Source organism: Grus americana, chromosome 5 (genome assembly GCF_028858705.1).
Source record: "Grus americana isolate bGruAme1 chromosome 5, bGruAme1.mat, whole genome shotgun sequence".
In the NCBI taxonomy this organism is placed as follows: Eukaryota; Metazoa; Chordata; class Aves; order Gruiformes; family Gruidae; genus Grus; species Grus americana.
In genome coordinates this window covers 53,522,309-53,544,374 of record NC_072856.1, presented here as the reverse complement: position 1 = coordinate 53,544,374, position 22,066 = coordinate 53,522,309, and the positions used below count along the sequence as shown (strand labels likewise).

Sequence of the window (22,066 nt, the reverse complement as noted above, 5' to 3'; positions counted from 1 at the left end):
CCAGGGTAGGTGGCACAGAGATGAACATGAATCAACCTTGTGTTACAGCCTCTCACTTTATGGGCAAAAAATTAAAGCTCAAAATGATTGCTAAGCTGGTAGAGGTTAGCAATCTTCCGAGGACTTCATTACTGTCTCTATTACTACTGCTTCTGCTTTTGGAAGCTCTTCAAAATGAGGTCTGAGCTAACTCATTTTAAGTTAAAAGAGTATGAGTAAAAATAGCTTTCCCACTCCTAAGTGGAAGTTGTAGCAACTCATCTTTTCTGCCCACTCAGTGAAAAGAACTAAGTAGATTTTTATGAGCAGGTTCTAGTATAAGCTAGTCTTGCATCATTTATTAATGCCATTGCTGTAGGAACAGATTTGTGCTACTATCTGTCATTCATGATCAAGAACTAACTGAGAAGTACTGTAGTCTTAAAAGAGGTTGTAAAACTTCTTTGAGCTTGATTATCCCAAAAGCTTGTAGATCATGTCAATTTGTGTTACAGGCAGTTATCTTCTGTGACTGAAAACTAATTAGCCTTGACACTATCTAAAAATCTTCAGGATAATCAAGCTTAAAGTAATTTCACTACCTCTTTTAAGACTACAGTAAAAAACAATTTAATGATTAATTTTGATAGTCCTTCCTTCACTTATTCTGTGAGATTTCACCTGTTGATGTTCCACCAGTGCCAAAAATGCCTATTGTCTAATATTTCTATGCACTATGTTAATAGTTAATACTAATTCTCTCTATTGCTCCTCAAACCCTTACAGACATAACATTTGCTTCAGTTAGATTCTGTGTCTTTTTGTAGCTAGTTGTAAAGCTTATGCTTGTAGCCACCTTTAATCCAAACCCAGACTTCTGATGGAAAAGTCTACAAACACAAACCCCTGTTCTGTAAGTCACCACTGCACGCATCACATGCTCCACATCCAGACAGCTTGGCTCATTGCATGCTGATGAATTTGCTAAATGCCACATGCTTGCACAACAGAAACTTAGGCAGTTCTCCCTATCATTTTCTAATTTTGATGCTTCCTCTTACGATGTTGTTCTTTAAATAATTCCATCTAGACACAACATAAACACTTGGTTTAAAAACTACAGCATCAAGTTAAAAACACAGTCCAGCCAGAGCTATCTCCCTGTTACACAAAGAGATTCAGTTTCAGCCAGCCAGCCCCAAAACCTCACACTACAGAAAAGTAATTACAGCATAGAGCATAAAAGGACATCAAAGACCAAACATACACACTGAGGGAAGGCCAGGAGAGTAAGCTACAGCAGCTGACTGCCAGCACTGCTATCCAGCAACAATCTTAAAAAAAAAAAAGAAAAAGCACCATATGTATCTGCATTAACAGACTTTTGTTTATAAACATTGAAAAGTTTTTATTTTCTAGATAAATAGGATGGTGATTTTTAAAGTTAGGAAACAACACAACTTAAAAGCTCCGACTCCCAAAGATACCACAAGTCAGAGTTTATACTTTATTCTTACTCCAGCATATTAAGATGGCAGCTTCCTCCTTTTCATATTGCACTTAGAACTTAAAACTTTCTTGTAAAGGCTACATTGTGTTTTCAGGTCCTAGCACCGATGGTGGCATTTGAAACCAGTGTCTCAACACATCTCCAAATGCAAACAGAAATTTTAAGGTGATGTAACTTAAGCATGCTTAAACATAGCAACACTGAAAATAGTGTTCTCTTTCCGAAGCAAGAGAAAGCTGATATTCTCCAGGATTCCCTTAAAGTAGTCAGAAATGGTTTAGCATTTGGGATGATGAGGTACTGACAAGCACATACAATTGAAATGATAATCAAGGAGTTTCACTCATTGTTTTGGGCCTACTCCTTTTGAAGAGTAGTCCTTTTGCACTGTTTTTATGTTCAGAAGGTTACTTCCATCATGGCTGGCTCAAAAATTTAGTTATTGTAAGAAACAAAAAAGGACAAGAAGAAAGAACAGATTCGGTATTATTCAAAATAGACAATCCAGTGGTTAGAATAAATGCTATGCCAAAATAGCCCTGAAAAATAGAGGTTGAAATTACGGTAAGAAATCCCAATGGAATTTCAGTATGACTGAAGAAATTTGATTCATTGCAAGAATGAGAAAGGTATCTTAACTATGTTTCTTCCAGAAATTTGAAGAAGTATGTGTCTTACAACCTGTTTGTAGCATCCCTCCAACCTAGTATCACTTAACTTTCCCAAATTTAAACTTTCTCCTAATACATCAGTGCTCCCAGAACACGGTTTTGTATCATATCCAGAGTGATATCAGAATTATAGTAAATTCCAATCACTTGCAATTTTATCAAAGGAGATTTCTATAGATAGGAGAAGGAACACAAGTTTTGTGCAGACTACAGGCCAATGCCAGTACAAGCTGCTTTTGACTCTTTAGGAAAGAGTTTAAAGCACCAGCCTCCAGGCCTATACTACTCCTCACTGCCTCCTTACTACAACATGGTACTGTTGTGGTCACTGAAAAAAGTATGCTAACACATACAAGAAGTACCTTTTTCACTTTAAAGGTTTGCACAAACTTTATTCTTTGCTTCCTGTATTATCTAAACTTATTTTAAAAAAATCATTAAAAACCAGCACTGATGTAGGTATGAATTACTTAAAAAAAAAAAGAAAAAGCAAAGAATTGTGTGAAGTGCAGCTTTTATAATCATGTTCTGATTTTTTTTTCCTTTTACATTTACCACAAAAGAAGTATATTTTCATTGATTTTACTCCAAGGAAAAACATAGGAAATCACTTTTTTGCACAAAGGAGTAAAGTCATGGACCAGAAACTTATTTCCTCAGAGAACATTTCAGATGGAGTGTTGCAACTTTGCATCATTAAGGCAAAACGATGAATACTTCCATCAAGTGTCACATAGGGCTGTCCCACTCTGGCCATTTTGATAGACCCATATTTAAAAACCTTTGAAGTTACTTTTTTTTTTTAAATAGAAAACAGTCACTCTCTTCATTGCTTTACCGTTTGAAAGAAAAGGCTCTTTCCAGCCTTCACTCAGAACTTCAGTCTTGTGATTAGATCAGGCATATGCAATTGCTTCAAAACAGCTACAGAAACTAGAAACTGAGCTAAGTGTCAATCAGTTGTAATCTACTGATCTGATTAGAGGCCTTCACAAATGTTTGATGACGATTGCAAATAACAGCCAAGCAGATAGGAATGATGCAATAGCCAACAGTTTTGGGATCAGCTCTTGTACAGGAATAGAGGAACAAGAACATCTGTAAATATGGTATTAAAAATATTATAGTCCACAGCCAAAAAGGCAAGGATAGCAGTCGTACTTTTAAGGAGTGCGTCCATGTGGTTCCTTCCTGTGGTTCCTTGGGGTGTTGCTGAATGTGCTCCAGTGCTAGTTTGTTGTAAGTCTCATTGATTTCAAAGACATAATAAAAAGCTGCAGCACTTGCTAACAAGTACAACCCCACACCAATCCATCCCATCCTCTGGCGGAAGTTCATCATTCTCCATGCTCTGCACCTGGAACAAAAGGCAATGTATACATTCAGTACAGCTTGGAGAAAAAGGGCATACAGATGAGGCTTGGTTTTCACAAATTAACTTTTTATAATTTTTCATGACACATTAGTAAAAACAGCACAGACATCCAGTTCTGAAGATCCAAGTTCTCTCTACATCAGAGAAAATTATACTATTATATATTAGCCAGCAACAGGCTAATGGTAATTACATGCAATGCTCCATTGATAGCTCTAGCTGGTTTAGGGCCTGCTAGCTATCAAGTTATACCAGGCTAAAGTCATGTACTGAAAGAACAAAACAGAAATCATGAATTGGCTAAGTTACTTACCCCACCTGCCCTCAATGTCTCTAGCCACAGGATGCGGATAATACAAGACTTCCTATAAATACAGGAAGCTTGTAAAGTTTTTTGATGTCTGCAAGACAAACACACTGCTAGCCAGCCAGTAACATGAGCATCACTGCTAGCTGGCAGCATAGCAACATACAGTTTTATTAAGCTCTAGCTGAGGGCCCATCTAGAAACCATGTAAAAGGATGAGCAGATTGAAAACATCCCCCTTCCTGAGGCCAGACTAATCTGTCTGGTTAGCAATCTTGAAAGACTTCCTGGTTTTCAATATCTGATGGGATATCCTCAATCCTGACCTGACAGAATCCGATCAGGGTAGCCCTGGAGAAGTTGTTCTGGCCCTCACACTTCTGCATTTCTCATGGCTAGAAGAGTCAAACATACAGTGGCAATAAATACCTGAGAATGCCATTACTTATGTCTGTGACAGCTAGTTGTTGTTTAGCTTATACTTAAAACCAACTTAACAGGATGTTTCCTTTTAATACACCAAGTTAATACTTTTAAAGACTTAAACAATTTTTTAAGTTATCCTAAAAATATTAAAGTCACTGTCCATTTTTTCTAGTAGTTAGGCACTTTAGAGATAGCTGACAAGTAGTTGCCTTCAGAGAAAATAAACCTTCAAAAGGAATACGCATATTAAAAGCACAACCACTATTCAAAATGCAGTAGATTTAAGAAGGTAAACAGTGGGTGATTATCTGCTAGAAGAGGAGCTCTGGGTTACACTGCGGAAGGCAGAAATAACGTCAGAGTTTTCTCATTTTCCCTTTCGAGACCCTATTTGCATTTGCAGCTTTCGCAGATACCCGCGATAGTTCTAAGAGCCGTTCGCCCCCATTCCGCGGGTGCTGCGGGGCTCCCCTCCCGCACCAGACCGCGCAAACCGGCCACTGGCGACTCCTGCAGCGCTCAGCCCTCCCGCGAGCGCTCCACTCTCGCTCTGGGCAAGAAGCGCTCCGCCGCTCCGTCACCGGCAGCCTCTTACCTTCCTCCAGCGGAGAAGGAGGGAGCGGGAGGGCGGCGGCAGGCGGCCCGCTCCCCTCAGCCCGCGCCGACGCGCCGGGAGGTGGAGGGGCCCGCCGGCCCGCCGCGCCGCTGCCGGCCCGCTGCCATCACCGCCCAGCCACCGCTCCGGACCCGCAGCACTTCCGGCATGGGAGAACCACTTCCGGTGCTCGCCCGTCTGTATCCGAGGCGAGGCGAGGCGAGGCGGGACATTGTGGGTTGGCCGGCGGCCATCTTGGCTGGGGCCCGCGCCCCTCTGTGGCGTGGTTGGCCTCGCCCAAAATGGCGGCCGTTCTGGGTTGCTGCACGTGTTCCTTATTCGGTTTTTGGTTACCGCCGGCACGGTTGTGACTGCGGGTTCCAGCCGCCGTCGTTTACGCGCTAGTGCTGCTTCGTGTGGGAGTGGAGGAGAGGCTGAGTTCGGGCGGCTTAGCCGCAGTGCAGAGCGCTAGCCTCTGGCTTGCCTTGATGGGCAGGCCTGTGCCCCAGCAGTCTGACACAACACTCGCCTTTCCCCACACTCCCCATCTGATTGCGTTTCTTTTAATTGCGCAGGCACTTCAGAGGAGACACTCCAACGGTTGTGTTTTGACAGTTGGTTGCATTAGCCAGGTGCGATGCACTGAGGGAAATACCAATGGAGACTTAGGTTGTGGAACAGTCTTCAACAACTGACATATATGTACTTTAACAGTATATGTTTATATATAAACGTGTCTTACTGCCATCTTTCTGTTAAACTATTAGGAAATACATGACTGGGAAAAAGCCTTCAGTGAAGCCAGAAGATTATCTAAATTGACAAACCTTACATGGTCAGATGTTGCACACTGATGAGCACCACAATGACATTTGGAAAGTTTGCTTGTGCAGAAAGTGTTTCAAAATTTGTCTGAATTCAGTAACTTTTTAATGTATATTTCCTGTGCTAGTAAAAAGAATTCAGTAGCTGCTTAGCATCATATGTAACATGGAAACTTTGTACTAAATTTTTGTATCCCAGAGTCATGAGAAAATTACTGTTCTCTCATACTGCTGCTGGGAGCTGTTGTAACTTCTTTCTGAGTTTCTTCACAAATTTAATCAACTATGAGCAAAATGGACTTCAAATCTATTTGATTTGTCAAAAGCTTGACTTACTCTGTTTGTGTTGGGAATGACTGACATTGCCAGTCAGCACTGATTTCTGTCCTTTAATGCTATAGAGAAGGAGTGGTGGCACACATCCAGCTATAGTTAACAAGAAGGCTAAAAGAGAATTTAAAAAGGGATGTCAAATAAGAAATGAAAGATGCTAAAGCAATGACTTTTTTTTTTGTTTGGATGTAAATAAATATATACATGTAGGATTTTCTGCTGTTTTTATTGGGAGGGTGTAGTAGGTTCTTGTGAGGCAGTATATCAAAGCTGCTGCAATATTAAATTTATGATGGCTTATCTTGCTATGTTTGATGTTTCAATGAAAAATGTTAGAAACTAGTGTTTTGGATTATATTCAGGACAGCTGATGACTAAATGCATGGTGGTACAGATGTCATTGCAGAAAAAGGACACTGAGAGCCCACAAAAGTCACAAATAAGTTCCCTGGCACAGCAACTTCACCTTAAGCCATGGTGCTTTTTTTTCTTTTTTTTTTTTTTTTTTTTCTTTGATGCTCATTCATCTAAAGGCTCGAAGTGGATCTACTTGGCCATTGTGAGGAAGGACACTAGATGGTGCTCAACACCACAGGCAAAGCCAACCTTTAAAGGGCCAGTAGAAGTTTTGCACTTGACTTCAGTTGAATAAGAATTTAATCATCTTTCGTGAAGTTTAAACGAACTGTTAGTGTAATTCTGATGAAAGATGTAGGGACGAATAACTACATACAGCTAGTTATCCCTGGGATGCTGCTCTCAACTAAATGCCATTCTTTCCCTTCTTACAGGTGGTGATGTCCCAGTTGATCTAGAAGTGAATATAGCTCCTGTATAGCCAACAAACCTTCTACTCAATACTTTATTGTATTTTCTTATATTGGGATTAGAGGTAATGATGAGAAATGGAATAACTACTGCATAGAACCTATTTGCTTTAAAATACCAACCTAAAGAGGAGGGTTTCAGTCAGAATGGGCATGTGACTGTATGAATATATGGCTTGGCAGTAGATACACGTGCTAAGTGTAAAGCCTGCAGCTGCACTTCAGATTCTGAAGAAAACAGAGTGAAATGTGGGGCTTATTCCTGCTTAACAAGTCAGTCCTCTGAAGGGTTGAGTTGGAAAGGGAGGATGGTTTAGGATTTAACCTGCCTGGTTTATGGGTCTTGCCTTCTGTGTTAACCATAGGCCTGAAATTATGGTTATGAAGAGAAAGATGTAAAATAATTTGTGGAGTTGTTACAGGAAACACAAGCTGCCTTTGAAAGCTAAGGCATAACACCAGACAGAGTAATTTGCAATATCTTTGGGTTAGATCTCAATTTGCATAAATTCATTGTTATGCTTAACCTTTGGCATAGTATAGGAAGGGATACAGCAAATAGCTCAGCTGAGGGTTTGTTTGAGTTTTTTTAGCAGCAGCCTTTGAGGGGGAAAAATAAAATTAGTGGAACAAGAAGTGAGTGTTCTTAGGTTTAGAGGAGAAGGTGAGGCTTTTGGGGGCTGTTAAGGCCTATTAGCGCACTCAGGGTCCTGACAAAGTACACAGGACAAATGAGGGCAGACCATAGGAAACAGAAGGGTTAGTTGTAAACTTTGCATCAAACAAGATTTTCATAACTTAGTAGTAAATTAAGGTCTTCATTAGGCTTATATTTTGGCCAAAATAGAAGAACAAAGGTAGAAGACCTGAGATAATTACCAAACCAAAATTAATTGGGCTTCCAAATGGAAGGCACAAGCTGAGGGGCAGGATACATCATGCATTCTTTGAGTGGATAAAGAGTTAACATAGTTGTAGGTAGGTTCTCATTATTGACAAGTAACAAAGAGGTGAGAATCTAATTGCAGGAACATTTGTCTCAGGAAGGCACCTGCCTTCCACATTGTAGGACATTGATTTTTGATTCATTGAGAACACCATGTTCCCAGATTTCTTCCTTCTTAATCCTAGTTCTAAGACAAACTCTTGGCTAGAGATCTGGCATCCCTACAGAGTCCATATGTGTTAGGATTCCAAGGAGAAAACTGGCATAAAGGAGGAGAACAGGCCATGATCCCATGTGCTGGTCCTATGAAGATCATATCTAACCTTAAGCCAAGAGGGTTAAACTACTTTTAGGGCAGGGCTAAGCTTCTGAGGAATGAGAGATGAAGCAGAGAGCTCCTTGAAAATGCTCGCTTGCTAGCCTATGGAGAAGGACAATAACTGACAGAAAGGAAGACTTTCTTCAGACCCTGATAGGCTCTCATCTCTTCCTTGTACTCAAAAGGTAGGGCACAGAAGAGCAAACGGAAGAACCACTGCTTTGATTGGAGAAACAAAACACACATGGAAACCCAGGCCTCACATGGCATCTGCCCTCATCTCCAGATGGGCAAACTCCTCTATGTGTTACAAGAAGAGCTAGTACTGCGTTAATAAAGAAATACAGAAGGGAAAGATTTTTCAGTGAATCTTTAATTAGCACACCCAAAAAACTGAGGAAGCATATGGGGAAAAGAGAATGCCTTTAGTTGTTTTTTTTTCTCAGAACGATGTTTATAGTGCTCATGTGAATTTTTATCAGTGAGTGAATGAATGCCCAGTGTTTTTGCAGCTTGTAGCGGTTTTGTTTATTACATGTAGTTGCAGTGAATTTCACAGTATCCTGTTGTGTAATAACTTGTTTTGATCAGTTTCTTATATTATCATTTCTTGTGAGTCAGAAGTATCAGTTTCCCTCAGCTTCAGTTTCATATGCTTTATTTCATGTTTTATGAATCCTTATCTTGTATTTTATGCTTTTGTTTCTTCTGAAAGTAAGGCTACAGTCTTCTGATTCCCTTTTTTCCTTGGGTGGTTATTTTGGCTTTACTGTTGTCTTTCTTTGAACTTCTCTGTTGGAAACATCTGTTTTCTTACAGGGAGTAGCACATTCAGTATTTTGGGAGCACATAAGACACTTTTCTATATGTTGGCATTTTTATATTTTATTTCTTCTCATTTTGAATTGTAGTTTTATGTTTGCTTGTTTTAGCTACATTGACCACATGAAACAGAGGTATTTAGTGAGCTGTGTGTAATCCATGGTGATATTTTCCTCCTTTGACTTGCTTCTTATACTTTTAAATGCTGAGACCTTAAATTACCTTGATCTTTAATTTTCTGTTCTTGAAATTCTGCTGTAGCCTTTGTTTCTTAGCAGCAGCCACATCTGAGTTAAGCTTCAGGCAATCATGTTATCCAGGTTCTCTGAATACGAGCCATACTTTGTTCTTGGTTCTAGAAATATTTACCATCTTTCAAAAAAAATATTTTGGTATTTACAAATGGAAAAGCTATCTCATTCTCCCAAGCATCCACAGTAAACATCTGCCAAAGGTAGTATTACACACTATTAGCCTTTGTCAGAGTGCCTCTGAAGAACCGAGTCTTTTACGAAGAAGGACCTTAGCATTTTAGACTGAACTTTTAGACTTCATTACAGTGATGCTCCTTGTTCATTAGTTACCACTGAATATAAGCTTCATGTCTATGTTGTCTGTGGTCAAGATAATTCTGGCAGGAAAGAGATAAAATCTTTGCTTTTACCTTTGTTTTCAGCCAATTGCAAAGTGGCTTCAAAGTTTAGCAAGAACTGACAAAACATACTAAAAGAATACCGGCAGAGATGGTTGGTGACTGAATATTTCTCTCAGTGGTGTTTATTTAAACAGAGGGACAGATACAATTTATGCAGAAGCAATGCAGCTATTGATCTCACAGCTCTGGCAATATGACCCAGCATTGTACTGATCTAGAAGGACAGACAGCTATCCTGCAGAATTTTGCTCAGGCTGAAAATGCTGGCTTTTGTCAGCTGGCCTAAAAGAGTTATTTTTCAACCATCAGCAGAAAAAAAATAGTAAAAAAAACCCCAAACAAACCTTGCTGAAGGTCACTTATTAGAGATATGCACTGTCCTTCCTTCTTCCCTCCTTATACATATTCCAAGAAAAACATCTGAGCACCTGAGGCAGTGACAGTTCCATCCTCATGGGAAAAGGTTGCAATGACACTCTTGCTTTTTCTTTTTTTAATTTCCACTAATTATCTTTCTTCTGTGGTGCCTTTGTGAAGCAAGTCAGTAATACCATAGAATGACTTTGAAGAGATTTAGTTATTGTATCTTCTGAGATTTCCACTTCCCAGACTGTGCCTATCTTGCTCAGACAGTGAACCGTGTGCAGCAGGGAATATCTATATTTAGACTTTCCTGACTTACTTTTACTAAACAAACAATGAAAGAACACAGTTCAGATTAGGCCTTTTCCCACATTCAAAGGATCCCAACTTTTTAGCATAGATCAAGATGGAAGTTTGGGGGTGCTGAATCTAAGTTTTCATTTTAAAAAAAAAGTGTTTATGTACATGTGTGTCTGTCTTCTCTTAGGAAACTTTTTCCTGTGTCCTGTTAGAGCTTAGCAATTAGCACGTGGTTACCAACTTCTAAAATGTACTGCAAGAGGCATACTTGTAAGACATCCATCCATATAATGTGAAGGTTGATTGGTTCTTAGTCACAGAAGTGTTTGCATACATTATAAAAAAGCAGAACTCCCGCTCTTCTACAGAAGTATCAATACAGTTTTTTCCACCTAAATTCGTTCTGTTCTTAAAAGCTTTATTATTTCTCATTCTCGAGAATATTTTGATCACCTAGTGTTTAGTCACTTCATAACGTTATTATTAAGTGAAGATTTTGCACACTGCTTTGTCTCTCAATTGTAATCTTATGTGGTTTTACTTTCAGAACTGTTCTACATATTCTTTGCTTATTCTTGAACCCCACAATTTAGGTTTTGCCTGTAAATAATGGAAAAGATTGTGCTGGTCACTTGGGAGTGACTAGTGCCTCATAATGTCACACTGATTAGCTTATGCTCTTCTAGTAGTAAATTCCATGTTTCAGTTGCCTGTGAGCTGTCTGCCTGATACAGCAGGTATCCGTTACAGTTCTCCTGTTATTTGGTCTCTTCAGTATTCTTTCGTAGTCCCTACCAAAAGAAAATCTAAGCCTGGATGAATAACAGACTTGTCTGAGGCAACGGAAAGTCAGTGTCAGAGGTAGGCTGAAAGACGAAAGTACCTGATGGTTGGTCCTAGCGTCAGACCTGGAGAGCACCTTGTTACTCATTGAAGTGCACACTGTGAGCTGTCAGCTCTACTAAAAGGCCGGCATGTGGGTTGGAGGAGGCTTTTATATACATTTTATCAACTGGAAGTAAATCTTCATCCTCTTCTGTATGGAGGGCTCCCATTGTTATAGACTTCGGTAGAAGATAAAAGCCAGTTCACTGTAGTTGTGAAGCTTTTAAGAACTCATCTAGCCCTTCAACTGAATTTGACTTTTTCTGAAGCCCAAGCTTAGAGGCTTATACCAGAAGTCAGCACAGAGACCCAGAATGACTCAGGTACTTGAATGGAGATGTTAACAGCAGCTGATGGTTACCCTCAAAGGGAGAATTTCATTAATTTATTAGTAAATGAATATTTGTATTTCATTTAACAAAAGCACATTAAGCAGTATTTGCAAATCTTTAAAACAAAAGGTATTACATGTTTGTTTCTTACTGTCCAGAGTTCGTAAGCTGCTGCTCTTATCATACCTGTATGAAATGAAATTTCAGGCAGTAATGCCTGCGTCATGCTCTGTCCTGAAGTTCCAGGTGAATATTTAAATGTCTCCATCTTAGTACATTTATTACCACATTTGTTGGCATTCTTACAGAGCAATATGTCTGCTTTTCCATACAAATGTATGTTCTGTTTGCCTTTCACCAACAGAATGTAAATATATTTGTGACAATACGAAGGTGCTTAGAAGGTAAAGAAATATGCTGCTGTGAGACTATAACAAGTTTAAATGCATCCAAACCAACACTTTCTCCACATGAGAAATTATCTAGCCTCAATTAATGTCTCACTGAATGTGTGTTTCTACACTGCTTTGTGTAATAGGACTTAGAGTACCTCCTTTGTGGTACTCTAAGTGGAGGATGAAAGTAAAATCAGGTGGAGGATGAAAGTAAAATCAGGCAGCCTGATATTTTTCTGGGGTGGCTGCACACAGTGAAAATGCTTAGAGACCTGGTCAGCCAGCACTGGGCTGGTGGGTGAGAACAGCCATGCTGACCTGGGAGGATCAGAAAAGACAGCAGAGCGTAAGGTGTAGATGCCGCTTCTCTGAAAATCTTCGCAAATTTGACCCTCAAAGCACCAATGTTAGCCAGCAACATGAGAGTTCTGTCACTGTAGAGAAGTCCATAACACCTGGAAGCTCTCCTTTCCCCAGCTGTGTGGAGAACAACAGAGTGATGGTAAATCAGTCCTTTGGGGCTATTGTAATTGATAGGAAGTGGAGATTATTAACAAAGAATAATTCAGCTCTGAATTCTCTCAAAACTGAGTAGGTGAGATCCTTTGACAAGAGCCATATGCCTATTATATCTCGTTCTCCCCCACCCTGATCCAGGCCTCATCATCTTCAGAAGAGGTCCTACAAATTGTGGTCAATCCCTCTGGCAGCTTCTTGCTTTATTGCAGAGTAGCCAAAACTTCACGTGAAACCACTATCAATTTTACCCTCAAAACATCTGGGCTAACTTCTTTAGTCTAAGTAGCTGTAAAATGACTCCAGCATATGTGTTTGTGAGATTAAAAAAATGATGGAGGTATGGTAACAAGGATGGAGGGTTTTGAGGAAGATTTCCTGTGCATTAGAAATGTTGCTATGCTTTGCATTTTGTATGTGAAAATAAGGGAGAACATTTTAGTGAAGGCTAAGGAGCAGAGCCAGGAAAGACTTTCAAGTTATTTTGACTTTTTTGACAGACAAGATGCCTGCCTGTACTCAAATTTCCTGTTCATCAGGGATCCAGGGTTGCACAGCAGGGTTGTGGGGCAGGAAGCTATGTTACCCAGTGAACAATGATAATTTAAATAAGCCCCATGACATAAAAGGCATATGCATTTATGAATTTATATTATTAGGATTATTATGCTATTAGGGAGAATTGTGCCCAACTTAATTTCTTTTCAAGAGTGCAACTTTCAAGCAATACAAACCCATTATTGATGTGACAATACCAAAAGACAGTACAAGGCAGGCTTTAGCTAGAACATTGAGAGTGAACACAAAGCAGCTGCGTTCTTTGGAGAGCTTGTCTGCCTTGGCACCATGTCTGATACCCTTTGCCACAAGGCCTGTTCTTTGCCTAGTGGTCGAAACACTTCTCTAACAGCTCATTGGCACGTCCTGAGGCCTCCTCTGTCTAAATGGTGGCATGAGTTCTTTCTTCTGTTTTAGCTGTTTCTCTCCCTCTCTGTTTTCCCCTGTCAGGCCTCCATGTTGAGCAAGAATCTCATTTCCTAGGCTTGATGAAAACGGTGCAGAAAATGGTGTAGAAATAACCACTACACAAAGTGCTAAGGGTTAAAGAAGGGCATTCTTCTAACCTGCCCCCCATCTGATTTGTTTGGATTGTTTCCCAAATAAATAAATAAATGAGTGTGTACGTACCTGGATTTGTTGCACAATTTAAAAAAAAATACATAGAAGGATAGACCTCTTTAAGACATTGAACTTCTATATGTGTTGTGACAGTTGGCAGTCAGGTAATGGAAATTGTGTCCCCAAGGGTGAAATGTGAGCTCACCCCTTATCAAACAGTGGGAATCTTCATTGGTACGGGTTATTACAAACTTTCCATCCATGCAAAAAGCTTTCCTCAGAGGTCACACCAGAAAACTGAGGCACAAGGCAAGCAGGCTTCATTGGTTCAGCCACTAACAGTCCTTTTTTCCCCTTTATTTTTCTGCATGAAGCTCTGAGAGAAGGGAGAATCCCAAAGGGCACCACAGGAATTGTATGTTCAATTCTAAAGGCTGCTCGTGTATCTGAGGTATATGACCATGAGGCACAGAACTGGCCTGTTCGGACCAACACAGAACCACTAGGAATATTTGCAGTGATCCTGTCTAGGGAAGTGGCCTTTGAGCTGTCAGAAAAACAGCTGGGAAGCACTACCTGTCCAGGCAGCTCCATAATGACACTATAGCATTATAATATGTCCCACTTTCTGATGTTCCCATTGCCAAGGTTTTATTTACAGACTTACAGGCACTCAGTATGGGAGATAACAAGTTTAATAGCATGGTGGTACAACAAACAAGTATTAATGGAATTTATCATCCATGCAACTGCAAGTGTCTTACAGAATCTAGGCAATTTAAAATGTCTGTTTAAAAAGTTTGTGATCTTAAATGAGCTATCTATCTCACCTAACAAGCCTGAGCATCCAGTAAAAGCTCAGACCTATAACCAAATTGTGGGCTCAGTTGATTATTCCAGCTTTTTTGGTTTGGGGATTTTTTTGGTCCTTTTAAAACTACAGCTGGTTATCTCCTGTTTTCTGTAACTTGCTTGTCTCCTGAATTTCCAATTCTTTACATGACCTTCCTCTTCCTTCAGAAGGGCTGCATGTAGTAGGATGTAGAAATGGGATATTACAGGACAGCGAATGTTGGTAATGTGGAGGAGATGTACACACATAGTTTAATCTTTGGATATGAGATTGGTATTTTAGCAAGAAGAAAAAAAAAAGCCTCTTTTCATCATTGAGTATTAAGATTGGATAACAATTTGAAATGCACTCTGAGTGGGAAAAAGCCAAGGATGGGGATGACTGGTGGAGCAAGACAGGTGCTATTCCTGCCTCCAGTACAGTACTAAGTAGAAGTCAAGTCAGTGCACCACTGGTTCCTAACTATTAAAGGTTTGCAAGCACAAAAGGAACAGCACCTAACAGCTTTCCCAGATGTGTCTCTAGATTATCTCCCAGCAGCATCTTTAGTTAACTTCACAATAACTGTGGCACGTCCTAAAGAACTCTTGGCTGTTCAGGGGAAGCTTCTTTTGGTTAGGATTGGGGTTGTTTCAAAAAATATTTCTAAACCTTGCTGATGAAGCATAAGTTCGCTCTGTGAGTGTGTCGCAGGCAAAAATGAGGTCTGTCCTACAACATGCTCATATGCTGGAGATACCATCAGATGGATTGTTTTGGGGGGTTGGGTTTTTTTTTTCCTTCTTTAATATGCTACAGTTAGTTGGCTTTGGAATAATGCTGGCATGGGCTTTGGAAATGCTTTTCTGCATCTATTCTTTTTGCACTTGGAAGCCTACACATTGTGGTAGCTTCTGAAAAGATGAAAATTGCTGCCCTTCACAGACAGCAAAAAAGCCAGTGTCTCCTGATGTGGCCATGCAGAGTCAGAAAGAACAATGGTTTTCTGAGACTTGTGGCCTGTGAACTTTTAGTGAACTCTAAGGAAGCATTTAAACAAAACAGGAAAAGGGTCCTCAATCTTTGGAGGCATAAGCATGAGAAGAAAGTGCAAGTGATGGTGTGGCACTGCAGGCTACATTGGACTTTTATCTTTCCTGTTTTCTCAGTTTTAGCAGTTTAAGAGTTTCAACTGTAGCCACAACTTGTGGAAGTGGAGAACCACTGGAATGAGGACGTGTGCTTTAGGTCATCTGGCACAATGTGTTCTTAACACAAGAGGCAAAGACAGATAGATGTAAGCCAGCAAAATACGGGATAATAGTGGTAGGACTCATGTATGTCCAGGTCACTTTATACGTAAAAGTTATACGTTCATGTCAGTCTTATTTACATTCATCTTTTTAAAACTGGTTATATCGTTTTAAAAAATAATAAATTCTAGCAATTCAAAATATATATGGCTGATTTTTTTTTGTGGAAAGATGGCTCATTTTGCTGGAAGCATGCTCCCAGAATTGTCATAGGTACTTAAAACTACTATCTGATTTAAAAAACCACACCTATAACCTGAGTAATTCTGTTAGCATGAAACTGTAAGTAGAGCAAACCTCAGTCCAGCCTAATCCTTATCCAAGTCTCAATCCAAACCTAATGCACTATCAGGTCACCCAAATTCTTCAGAGAACAGTGTTTCAGGACTTACTTACATGCATAGTTTGAATAATTTTAACTATGCTAAAGCAATCAGGTAAGCAAATCTCTCCATGTGTCTGTAATGAAAGAGTTTGCATGAACATTATTTCCGTGTAGCTTATTCCCATAATAGAAGGCAAGAGAGCTACAGCAACGTATAGCAGCGCAGTCTGTATCCACACTTGGGATTTGCCTAACAAACATAGTTCAGTTTAAAAAATCTGCTCCTACTGAGATACTTAATACTGGCACAAGGCTTCATCTTTTGCATCTTGGCCACATGTTTTCTGTGGTTTTAAATTCTTTGTTCACTGATGATTTCCTTGGTTTATGAGCTCACACAGAGTATGCACCCAAAGTGCTACAGGCCAGGTGAGCAAACTTGGCAGCCAGACTCTTTCTTACTTTCCTGCAGCATGTACATTCATCAGAGCTCAGGAAGGCCAAACTTTTGAGCTGCACATAAAGTAAGACATACCTTCTCATAATGGTAGTTTCCTTGCAGTTTCAAAAAACCCCATTGTTATCCTCTTTTTATGACTGGAACATAAGAGCTTGCTGTGCTACCGGTGTAACAGGTAGCAATCTAAGCAGCACTCTGCTGGGGCTGGTGAGAGTTAGCTCAGGAACCCCTGAACAGCACCGCATTGGCCCACACCGATCTGGTGATCTGCCAGGCATCATTGTTACCCTCTCATGGAAGGTTTTTGAACCCTTCTGGCTGAATTCCTTCTGCTTTCTACAAGATCTGAGGAGTCTCAGCCAGTCCCCACTAATCCCTCTTTTCTTTATGAAATCAAAATACTGCGGTATAAACTGCATAGGCTGTTAGGTGAGTGAGGGATTAGTCACATGGGTGAACACCATGCTTTCACCAGCCTCTGCTGCTGCTGTAAAATGGGATTGCCACCAAAAGAGGCAGCTCGGTGCTTTCTCTTCCTCGCCTCTTTCTTCCAGCCTCTTCTCTGCCTTGTGCCACTATAAACAGGTAGAAAGAAGGATGGTGATCCAGACTGAGGAACTGGTTTGGATTAAGACTAAAATACTGTTGTCAACCTTCTGAGTTTGTTTCAGTCCAGCTCAGTTCCTAGCTCCCCGATCCTGTTCATGCACAGCCACATGAGCACTTGGGCTGTTGTAAAGGAGGGCATCGCAGAGGGTAAGGACAAGTGGCAGGTTTTTTTGGAAAGACCGCTTCTCTAAACAGCAACGCCTGATTTAGTTGACTGTAAAACGACAGTGTGATTTCCAGCTAGCGAGGACAATCCTCCTGTGCAGTCTCTATGGGCAACGGGTTGTTCAGAGAAATTAAGTTGGGCTGAATCCGCCACTAGAGGGGCCTCCCTCCCAGGAGCCACTGCAGGAACCCAGCAGCAGGTGGCTGAAGTTTGTCCCCTGACTGGAGTTAGCCTTTGTGATTTGGAACACAAAAATCAGAAATGAGCTTTCATCCTCCAGTACTAATTTTCATTCGTTTATTATTCCATGAGCATTTAAAAGATGCTGGTCCAGAGTACATTTGGAAAAGTTTCCAGACAATAGCTGAGATGATAATGTGTTTTGCCAGAAGTTAGGCAAAAACCAGCCATACACTGGAGAAGCTCGGCTTCATTCACACGTATCTTCTAGTGAACCACTGTGAAAAGAAGCCATATCTGGCCTTTTTATGAATCTTGCAGTAATTAATCAGTTGTAGATATAGCAGAGACTTGAGGAAATGGCAGCCCATCATGCTTGTCATGCATTTCTTTCTAGCAGCCTCACTGTTGATGGCCAGTCCCATATGCTGTGCAGCACTAGGACTTTTCTTTGAGTCTCTCAAAGCTAAGAAGAAGCTGCAGTGCAGCATGTGCAGGGTTTTTTCATGCTCCCTCTCGCTACAGCCTCATTCCAGCAGTGCCATGTTAGCACATGATCTGACTTGGTGGTTTGACCAACTGGAGAAAGAGGAGGCCTGTCCTGATACAGAAGGCTCAGCCCTTCCTCCTACCCATCTGCAGCAGAGCGACACCTGTCCTGTAATAATAAAAAACAAAAATAAAATGTAAAAAGCTTAAACTACAGGCAGTGAAAATCACTTCACCACCTTCCTTCCACTCCTTACAAAAGATCCCATCACAGCTTTTGCCAGGTGCTAGTAAAATTGCTCTTAATCATTCATTGAGAAAATATAATTTGATAACTAATGAAGTGAATGGAGATGCCTAATCTTATTCTAAAATGAACTCCCATGGAATTTCACTAACTTGTGCCACATTGCAAGTGTCCATCCTGGTCAGAGCCCCTGTATTTGTTGAAAGGGTTAGAAGACAAGGTGTGAGAGGTTCCAGCTAAACAAGGGAAACCTGCTTTGACCTGTAGCTGAAGCTAAGATGAAAAGGAAGATAGTTCTGATTGCTGGAGGGCTCAAGATCTTAATCAACCCTCACCCCTTTAATTAGCATGAAGCAGCTCATGAGTTGCAGCTTACAGCATTGGGCCATAGAAAGTCACAGGAATAGTCAACTCCTGATTGGTAATTGGGTAAACATTACCTTGGAGCTTCGTGTGGTCACAGGTTTGGCATTGCCTGAACTGGCTCTGCAATGTAAACAGAGGATTGTAATTTATTTAGCAACATTGTGCAGCAAAATGCAGTACAGTGGTGCACCAGATGAAATCTATTTCCCACATCTGAAATTGTTCAAGGGTTAAGATTAAAAAAAAAAGGCAGTTTAAAATGAAGGAGTTTACCAGCTTTCTCCTTCCTAAGAGTGAATCTTGTCTCTGATCCATGTCTTTCAAGTTTGCCTGTACTGGAGCAAAGCAAATTCCTCCTTTGTCACTCCTCTGCTTCATTTCCACAGGAGCCAAGAATGTTCAACACCTCTGAAAACCTGCTCTCCCATATCTGGAAAGAAGTTTGTAAATCTTTCTGTCTCTGCAGACTGTGTTTTGAATTGGTATGAAACTGACCTTTCTTAAAGAAAAAACATTCAGAAAGAATTTAGGAAGATGGCTTCAATAATGTCATGCTTCAATACACTAATATTCAGTTCTGATACAAATATAAATTGTAAGGATTCTACTGATGCAATTTTTAATAAACAGTCTAAAATAAGTCCAGTGAAATGATAGCTGAAATAAAGCACTGATATTAGCAAAATGAAAAATTTTAAAACAGGAAACTCAAATTGTTTCAGGATTCTTACTTAAATTTCATGTCTGATGAAGTCTTGTATTTGGACCCTTTTGAGTAACAAATTTTCCTGAAGTTACCACGCTTCCCTGAAATGTTTAAATATCTACAAAACATTCTGCAGCAGAAATCATGCTATCAAAAAACATTTACTAGTTCTAATTGCATGAATTAATCAACTGTGCAAAAATGTATGAATATAATTAAGATAAAAAGGTCTCTGAAAAATAAAGGTTATAACATATCAGTGGCAAATAATTTAGGATGAAGGAGAAAAATAAACGTATTTATTCCTCAAAGCCACCACAAATGGAGAAAAAGTACTATCATATGCATTTTTAAAAAACATAGGTATGAGCTGTTTGCAGGTGATTCCATTCCCTGCCTACGTTCTAATATACGCTTGGTTTAGGATGTCTTCACTGTTAATGTAAGCAATGACCAGAATGTAAAATGGTCTCTACCTACTCCCTAGGTCAAAGACCCCTTTCGTATTTCTTAAGGCTTTCCCCCTTCTTTCCTTTGAATGGATGCTTCTACCACTTTTTTGATACTCTGCTGAAGTTATTAAACTGCATTTGTTGTGGCACTGTGAGTCAGCAGAACTCGCTGAGCAGTTTCAACTGTACAGGGCTCCAAGCCTGGTTGACAGAAAGCATCATCGTAGGAGCATCATCTGCATCTCAGTTCAGGATTGCAAGTACTGCCAACCACTCTGTGAAAGATGTAATCATTATAAAATCTGTGCTTTCCATTTCCAAAGAGACAGAGAAAAATGTTCAGGCTGGATGATAGTCATTTTGGATGAAGGGGAGAAACAAAGATGGGAAAATTATACTTTGTGCTGTGAGATACCCCAGTAATTCAGACTGAAATATACTTCCTCTGAAATGAAGCACAGAACAGCTGCCTCGGTGTTTAGGAATGCACAAGCTAAAAATCAGAATGCCAGCTCATGCTGGCAATTGCCTGCCTTCTCCTGCCTCCTGCAAAAAAAAAAGAAAAAAAAGTTAAATAAGAAATAGCTGTTACTAAAACTTGTTAAATCCTTACAGATACTTGCCAGCTCCTGGAAGAAGGAAGATACTTGTTTTTGCAGTGAAAATGCGAATTTACTGGAACCTTTTTTTCTGTGAAAGATGTACACCTTTATACTGAATATACGGGTTTAGTAGCTTTAATAGGAAATATAAGTAGCTGTATAAATTGTTTTTCCGTTGGAAACCAAAATTACATGGCTCATCGACGGGGCTCACTCCCGGAGCACACTGAACGACTCCGGCCCCGATGCCCCGGCGGAGGCTGCGCCAGCATCGCTCGGGCGCCCGGCTCGGCCCGGCAGCACGGCGAACCGGGCCAGGGGGTGGCACAGGCATTCGGGCCCGGGCCGAGGCCGAGCGCGGCGCAGGGAGCCCTTTCAGGAGGGGTTTGCCCGTGGGAGGCACGACCCATGCCCTCCCCGGCGGACCCTCGGGGTTCTCCCGCTGTCGACTGGAAGCGTTTAAATGTAAACCTGAGCATAGCATTTCCCTGAATTTTAATGCTGACAGCCGAGCCCGCTTTTTCCCCTTCTCTAGGCGGCCGCTTTCTGGGCAAGGCAGCGGGCAGCGCGAGCCTTCCATCACGGGGCACGGCTCGGCTTCCCTTGGCGGGCAGGCCCTAGGCCCTCCGCCCGGTAGCGGCCTCGGGAGGAGCCGGAGGATGCCCCCCGCCGTGCCGGCAGCAGGCTGCGGTGGGCAGAGCCGGAGGGGAGAGCGGTGGAGGCAGCGCCAACACCAGCCCCATGCCGAGCCCGAGCCCGGCGCGGTGCCCTCAGCGGGGCCGGGCGGCGGGGCAGGGGCCGGGGCACGGCTGGGACAGCTCTCCGCCAGCCGGGCCAGCCCGAAAAGGGACACTGTCTCTTTAAGGCGGCGGCACGGCCCCGGCCGCCCCCTGCTGGCGGCGGACGGGCGGACGCTGTGCCCGCGGCGCGGGGCGGGCGGGGCCCTTCGGTGCGAGCGGGGCCGCGGCGCGCGGCGGGTGTGTCCTGCCGTCGCTCGCCCACCCACTTGCCCGCCCCTGTGCTGTGGGCTGGGACCGGGGAGAGGGAGGGGACGAGGCGGAGGAGGAAGTGGAGGCGGCTGCGAATAGCGGGCAAATGGGGAGCTGAGCGGCTGCAGCAGAACCGCGGCCGCGCAGCAGCAGCAGCAGCGGCGGCAGCAGCAGCAGCGGGCGGGCACGGAGGCGAACCGGCGGCGGGGTCCGTGTGGGCGGAGGCGGTCCGGGAGAGGGGCGGCGGGGTGCTGCAGCGAGTGCCGCTCGGCGGGCAGCAGCATGCCTGCTCGACTGGCCGCTCCGAGGCTGGCAGCGGGCTGGCGGGCGTAGCGGCTTTCCCGCCGGCAAAGGCACCTTCTCTGCCCGCCTTGGTGAGCTGCCTGCCGGTGCGGGGCAGGGCCTGCCGGGGGCTGCACGCCGCTCGCCCCTGGCAGCGGAGGCTGTGCCTGGCTCGGTTCAGCGGCGCAGAGCGGGCGGGTGGGGGTAGCGCCGGCGTCCTCCGCGGGGAACCGACTGATTTTCCTTTCTCTTCTTTTCTTAAAGCCGTTGCTTCGCAGGCGCCGAGTGCGAGCGGCAGCCGGGCTGCCCCCGGCACCCCGGGGTGATTCCCCTCCTCGCGGGGCGGCCGCCGCCTCTCCGGGCCGGCACCATGCAGACCTTCCTGAAGGGGAAGCGGGTGGGCTACTGGCTGAGCGAGAAAAAGATCAGGAAGCTGAATTTCCAGGCCTTCGCAGAGCTGTGCCGGTAAGGAGGCGGCCCTCGCCGCGGGGAGCGCCGGGGCGGCCGCCGAGGCGGTTGGACGGGCGGCGGCCCCGGGATGGGGCTGGG

The 22,066-nt window shown here is 42.6% G+C and overlaps 2 protein-coding genes across 4 annotated transcripts in view; one reads left to right on the top strand and one right to left on the bottom strand.

Annotated features, from left to right (window-relative positions):
• Positions 1-1,353: 1,353 nt before the first annotated feature.
• On the bottom strand, positions 1,354-5,115 carry LYSET (lysosomal enzyme trafficking factor). Its single transcript, XM_054826921.1, has 2 exons — positions 4,864-5,115; positions 1,354-3,517 (listed from the first exon to the last, which is right to left on the bottom strand). The coding sequence occupies exon 2, from the start codon at positions 3,499-3,501 to the stop codon at positions 3,106-3,108; it is 396 nt and encodes a 131-aa protein (XP_054682896.1). The 5' UTR covers positions 3,502-3,517; positions 4,864-5,115; the 3' UTR covers positions 1,354-3,105.
• Positions 5,116-21,266: 16,151 nt separating this feature from the next.
• ITPK1 (inositol-tetrakisphosphate 1-kinase) overlaps positions 21,267-22,066 on the top strand; it is a 153,977-nt gene continuing 153,177 nt past the window's right edge. Inside the window, exons 1-2 of one of the 3 annotated variants that reach the window (XM_054825802.1) lie at positions 21,267-21,443; positions 21,782-21,982. In XM_054825802.1, coding sequence (XP_054681777.1) covers positions 21,888-21,982 — 95 coding nt within the window. In that variant the 5' untranslated portion in view covers positions 21,267-21,443; positions 21,782-21,887. The other 2 variants (XM_054825808.1, XM_054825803.1) reach the window with 2 other exon arrangements.